The 7,048-nt window shown below is 38.3% G+C and overlaps 1 protein-coding gene across 1 annotated transcript in view; it reads right to left on the bottom strand.

The window, feature by feature from the left end:
• Positions 1-1,577: 1,577 nt before the first annotated feature.
• Positions 1,578-7,048, bottom strand: part of LOC139763114 (A disintegrin and metalloproteinase with thrombospondin motifs 14-like) — a 155,958-nt gene continuing 150,487 nt past the window's right edge. The window contains 2 exon segments of the mRNA XM_071688772.1: positions 1,578-4,267; positions 6,305-6,539. Coding sequence (XP_071544873.1) covers positions 4,016-4,267; positions 6,305-6,539 — 487 coding nt within the window. The 3' untranslated portion in view covers positions 1,578-4,015.

Here is a 7,048-nt window from a genome sequence, read left to right as displayed (position 1 = left end):
TCCTGCATGTTCAGGCCCCGATCACACAAAATCTTTTTCACTCCATCTTTCCACCTCCAATTTGGTCTCCCACTTCTCCTCGTTCCCTCCACCTCCGACACATATATCCTCTTGGTCAATCTTTCCTCACTCATTCTCTCCATGTGCCCAAACCATTTCAAAACACCCTCTTCTGCTCTCTCAACCACGCTCTTTTTATTTCCACACATCTCTCTTACCCTTACATTACTTACTCGATCAAACCACCTCACACCACACATTGTCCTCAAACATCTCATTTCCAGCACATCCACCCTCCTGCGCACAACTCTATCCATAGCCCACGCCTCGCAACCATACAACATTGTTGGAACCACTATTCCTTCAAACATAGCCATTTTTGCTTTCCGAGATAATGTTCTCGACTTCCACACATTCTTCAAGGCTCCCAGGATTTTCGCCCCCTCCCCCACCCTATGATATATATTAGTGAATTTATATCTATCTTTTTCATAGAGGAAGGAACTTGTAAAAATGTAGCTAACCCTAAAAGTAAATTCTTTATAATTCGCTCAAGGAAAAAAGCAGAAAGTATATTATTGCCTGTGTTAAATAATGGCTTAAATGAAAATTCAGTGAGGTCATAACATGATAATTTGTAAAATGAACAAGTCTTTGTCTGTAGGCAATCATTCAGCGATAATGAATTATATATACATATACACAAAATCAATTTTCTTCAGTTGGTGATTACAGCAGTATATATGAGAAGGAAGCATGAGGGAAGGAAAACAGATATATAAGAAAGAAAGGAGAGTCTTTGTGTGGTTCAGTAGAGTTTATAGAGAATATTACAGGTAGAAGACTTCAAGTTCTAATTCCTTGATGGGCCAGTGTTTGGATTTCAATTTTTTTTGGATTATAGATAACATTTTTTTCTGGGAGTGGGGTTCTGGTATACAAGTGTTATTTGTCAGCATCATTTACAAATATACACTTTATAGAACATTCAAAAACATGTATTTATTGTAACTGCTCTAAACTTTCTCCTTGTCTCCACTTCTAACATGTGTGCTGTTTACCAAGGTAAAGTATGGCTATTACATAAAAATGCAGTGTTGGTGTTTGGATGCTTGGTGGATGCTATCATGAAGGCAGAACATGTGCAAACACAACACAAATAAAATAAGTAAGAAAAGCAATGGAGCACTACCACAAAACTTTCAAACTTTGTAAATTCATGTGCCACTTTGATGAGAATTTCAAATGTGTAAGCATTTCCATTATAGATGTTTAAAGATCATGAGTATTAGAACTGGAGATCTCTATTCAATGTAAATGTGGCCATACGAGAAAGGAACTCAGGAACTATAAATAATTTGTGGTCTTTACCACTTTTCATTTAATGTAAGAACTGTGTATGTATGAATACAGGACTGGGCATGATTACAAAAGATCCATTTACCCTCTAAAGCCAATACTCTTCGATTAAACATGTTTGACATAAGTTATCCAACAAAATAAGATTCAATTTAGTCCCTATTAAAGATTGAAGGTAGAGTACTGCTGCTCCATACAGGTCACCATCAAACTCCTGCAGGGGTCAGGGTTTTATTTATTCTCACCATACAACACTAACACTTTTAAATATGGCACTACACAGCACAATCATGGCATACCTAACACACTATTCGACCATCCGAGTATTTGTTCAACCACCTGACGATGAAAGAACAACTGACACTGGTTGACCACTTGACACACTGATCAACCATCTAACATTCTTGCTTACTATTTGGCATACTAATCAACCTCCTGATACTGGTTGACCACCTAACATTCTAATTAACCATCTGATGCTGGTCAACAACTGACATTATGGTGGTGGTATTTGAAACTCATTAACAACTTAACATGTTAGTTGACCATCTGATACTTGCGAACCACTTAATACTGGTAAGTCAGCCACCTAACACTATAGTCCACCTAATACTAGTTGAGTACCTAAAGCTCTCGTGTATTATCTAGCACTAGTCCTCCAAAGTACCGACTGGTCAGCTATCCGAAACATGGACTGTTAAACAGTACAGTATCAGTCAACCATGTGATACACTAGTTGACAGTATGACACTTTAAATACCTAGTGCAGCAGTGTGCTCCCTCACATCCTACTTAATGATGGTCAGTATATCCTGACAATCCAGTCAAATATCTAACAAAATGAGTGATCATCTAATGTTCCAGGTCATTACTTAATACGTTGGCCAATGATTGAACACAATGGCTAAATGACGGAGAAAACTGTCAATCACATGACTCACTAGTTAGTTACCAGACATTAGTGAATCATCTGTAGTTAGTGGGCCACCTCCATACTGAGAATTACCTGACACAGTAGTTAACAACATGACACAAGTCAACCATCAAACACACACACTAGCCATTCACACCACCTATCTGAAACTCTCTTAAGCCAACAGAAACACTACCTGATGTAATAGTGATGTAGACAACACAATGGTCAATCTCCTGTTACACCTGCTGATCACTTGACACTCTGGTCAGCCACATACACTTGTTAGCAACATGACAAATTAGTTAGCACATGACTTTGACAATGATTACTCATGTGATGACACATTTGACACAACGACTCTTCAGCACACTAGATGATAATAAAAATAATGGCCGTCCTCTTAATACATTCATCAATCATCCAACATAAGTCAGCAACTTGATTCACGAGCTAAACAGTTGAAATACTCATAGGCCATTAACCTGCACCTGACAATGTTAAAGCATTATCCGTGACTCACTATTTAATCACAAAACATAGTACTTAAATATCTGAGGCAGAGGTCAACCATCCAGCACACTGCTAAACTATGTGATCTACTGGTCAACCATTCAACATACTGGATGATGAACCAACTTGTTGATCAGTTAGCTGACACACTAGATGACTAACTAACTGGTGGGTCAATAATATCCTAACATACTGGTCAACTACCTAATGCAGCAGCTGATCAAATAACTTATTGGCTGACTCTATGAATATATAACTCCAAAGACCCTTTTTATAGGGCTCCTGCAGCTTCAAGGTTGTGCTACAATCAGTAGCAGAGAAATAATGGACTCCTCAGGAGTTGGAACTTCCTTGATGAGAGTGTACTCCTTTTCATCCACTGGTGATGATACAACCAAACCAAAGGTGATTCTTTTTCTTGCAGTGTAACAAGATGAGGGTGGAGTCCAGTAACACCTGACTCTATGAAGCACAGGTCAACAAATTGATAAACTGGTCAACATGCCAACTTGCTGGTAAGTTAACTAACATATTGGTCAACTATTTGACAAATTTAATGACTACCTGACACTAGTAAAATTTTCTAAAAATGTCGGCTGAGCATCTGAAACAAAAGTCAGTCATATGACTGACTGTCACACACTTAATATACTTAGTGACCAATAAACACACTGATCAACCACCTACCAAACAGGCCAGCTACCTGATGTACTGGTTGACTATATGGTGCACTCGGCAGTTAGCTAACACACTGGTTAACAATATAATAATAAATGATCACCAGATAAACCAGTCACTGCTTGATGGATGTGAACTTCAAATTTCATTTTCTTTCAATCATCATTTGTGGGTCCTGCCCATAAAGTCATCAGCAGAGCGACGAGATTAAAGGTAATAATATGAGTGTTGTTTCAAGTTTACAATAGTTTGTGGCACACACTGGGAAGGTTGTGTCTGAACATTATCTGAAGAAATGCCAGTCCCCAGACACGTACTCCTCTATCATAACACTGCTTTTGCAGCCAACACACAGTCATGACACACAATGCTAAACATTTTTTTCTGCACGTGACAACACTAATATCTCTACAGTGGATTGATGACTACCATATGAAGAATTGTATGAGAACACTAAAAGATGAACACAGAGTAGGCACAATCTACAACTGATCTTAGTACCAGGTGATATTTTCAGAGATATCTTTTGCATAAAGTCGATAGTTTAGCCTGTTAATACACTACATTGGTGCAAGTATGGCAGCATAGTTCACGGTACTTTGGCACTTGGCAGTATCTGTGTAACACTGGCAACTGGCAGAATGCTGAGGCATCTCGAAGACAAGGTGATTGTGGGCATGGTGGCTTGGTGCACACCCGCACCTCACGTGGGTGTGGGCCACAATCATAGGTCACCTCATTCCCTCCAACGCCTACACACTCCCATAAACGTGTCTCAACACCCTCTCCACAGCTGCTGGAGCACTGTAGGTAAGAAAAGTAGCATGTCAAGATTAACTACAATGAAAAAATGGGGAAAGAGCAGTCAAGTTAGTAAAAATACAAAGAAATCAAGTATGGAAACTAGTAGAAAGAGAAAGAGGAAAAACATAAAGAGATTAGTCAAAAAAAACTAATAGGAAATAATGAAATGGAAGATGACAATGAACTGGCATTGGTTAAGTAAAGTGTACCTTTTGAAGAGGGGAATAGTGACAACAGCAAAAGGTCAAGTTTATCATTATCGATAACAAACACTGTAGTCTGAACAAACACTGGGAGAATCATACATCTTTACTGAACTCCAGATCACATGATATGGTGATAATGATATCTGGTTGGAGTGGTAGAACAGAGTGATTACTGGCTTGGTGTATAAAGAATACTGACTTTAATACAAGAAAGAAAATAGTCTGGAAAGTGAAATATAGTAAGGTTGCAAGAGAATGAAGTAATATGGGAGACAATGAAGATGATACGTCAAGCAGTAAGCAAGTCACTGCTTGAAAGCAATACAAATAGATAAACTTAGACTGAAGGTAAAGAATTACATAAAAGTTAAAAATAAGCCATCTGTAATTAGCTTATGGAAGTTAATGAATACGACTATGGTCACAGTAAATTCAGATCACTAAGGTAGATTAACTTACGAAGAAAAATCTACAGAATTTCATTGACTTCATGGTTTACAATGAATTATACTTCATGAAGAGAGAAAAGCATGTTTAAGAGGTGTTAAAGGACCAATACTAGTTAAAGTTAAGGAAAAAGCTTGGTATGAACATGAAAAATTATCATAACTGATCAATATTTTCGGTTGATAATATGGTGAGGAAGTTAAGGCATGTAGCAAGGTAACTTAGGACGAAAACAGAAAGGTAAGGACGATAGGAATATTTGTTTATAAAAAATGTTTATCAGTTTTAATCCAAGAAGCTTTCCTTTAAGCTTAAATGCAGTCAGCTGAGGCTACTTAAGCTACAATGGCTTGGCTGGACATTACATGGCAAGCTACAAAATATTATGGTATAATGGCCCATAAAACCACCTGAAATGGTGACTTATCAGCAATTAGTAGCTAATTTTGGCTTGTTTAGAGAAGGAAACGCAGAAGTTTCAGGAACTACTGATTGATGATGGTTATTTCAAACAGTACATAAAGGAAAGTGCAACAGTAGCAAAATAATTGATACTTGTATTGATAATGTAAAATCCTTCAAACAGATTTAATGATTCATAACAAATACTTATTGAAAATCATGAGGGCACAGCAAGAATGGTGCAGGAGGCAGAGATGAATCTAGAAATGAAAATCATTGATATCTAAGGTTAGGAAAAGACAATTTGAACAACATGGATTCACTTGAAGAAGAGCATCATGGGGATGCACCATCAATACATGATCCCATTTTCATATACAGCTGTCTGGAAACAGAAAATATCAACGGTAATACCTACAAAAAAGGAAAATCTTTGCCTCCATTCTTTCATGAGTCACTGTAAACACCAGCTAGTCTCCAGTCTAGTCTTCCTTTTATCTGGACCTACCCACCTTGATAGCCTTCACAGCGGACATCCTGATTCAAAATATTTCAGCTGTGCCTGAAGCTGGACCCAATCTCGAATCTGGTCTTAGATCCCAATACTGTCAGCCTATCTGGAGGGACAATGGCGTTACTTGAGATCTATATTCCCATTCTGCCAAAGGATAAAGAGGTTTCAGTAACCTCTGATGGCATCTGATTGTTGATGTCTTTGTAGCGTCTGGAGGTATCTGATTCATAGTCTTGGCAATGGTTGACCACCTGGGTCTACTAACTTGGAAAAAGTTGACTTTCATATATGAATGATGCTTGCTGCATTTTTAAACGCTTTCAACTCCCAGGTAAATAGAAGGAAAAACCTTGGACTAGTCTGCCTGATCCAAGATGCACAATGCTAACTCAGATTCTTAAACGACTTTGAGGTGTCATGGGCCAAACCACTGTACACTCATCTATCATATAAACATTGCCTACTCACCTCTCCCCAACCAACAGGCATCCAATTTGCAGGACATGGGTCTCTGAGGCACTCTCTCTCCGTCTCAGGCATGGGATCTGAGCCACATCTCAGTGGATCTACTATTCCCGTCGTCCAGTTGGCAGTATCTGCCTCTGGGAGGGTTACACACGACACTATACGTTCTTGCACCCCATGGGGCCCACATGTGGTAGAGCAGTGCTCCCATGGTCCTGTTACCCACTTTGCCTGACAGCTATAAAAATGAAAAAAAATCATCAAACAAAATTATAAACATGTACATTAGCTATCAAAGAAAATTATTTACTTATTTTCAACATTTTAATACTGAAAAATTATAAAGTAGGAGCAACTGAAACAGGGATATTCAAACACATGCCCATCACTCACCAGAGAAGAGTTATAAGCAGCAAAATGAATTTTTTAATTTTGGAGGATCTACAGCTCGTGAAGCCAGCTAAGTACAATCATTATGGGGAAGAAGTGAAATGTGAATCACATACGAACTGGATATTCTGTTTGAGTATGCCAAATTTTGAGTTAGTGAATGCACTGCACATAATGAACCTGCCCAACCTCTTTTCCATCCTTGATCTGTCAGGAATAACTCAGAAGTTATAAAAGTGTCTCATGGTATAACGTTCCAATCACTTCCAAAACAGGATTGTCCCCTAAGAACTGATGAAAGCACTTCCATGCATCTAGTCTCCTTAGACTTATCTCTCTCTCTAAAAAACATTTAAA

The sequence above is a fragment of the Panulirus ornatus genome, chromosome 46 (genome assembly GCF_036320965.1).
Source record: "Panulirus ornatus isolate Po-2019 chromosome 46, ASM3632096v1, whole genome shotgun sequence".
Taxonomy (NCBI): Eukaryota; Metazoa; Arthropoda; class Malacostraca; order Decapoda; family Palinuridae; genus Panulirus; species Panulirus ornatus.
Note: the sequence above shows the minus strand (reverse complement) of the source record. Positions and strands in the feature narration are given on the sequence as shown.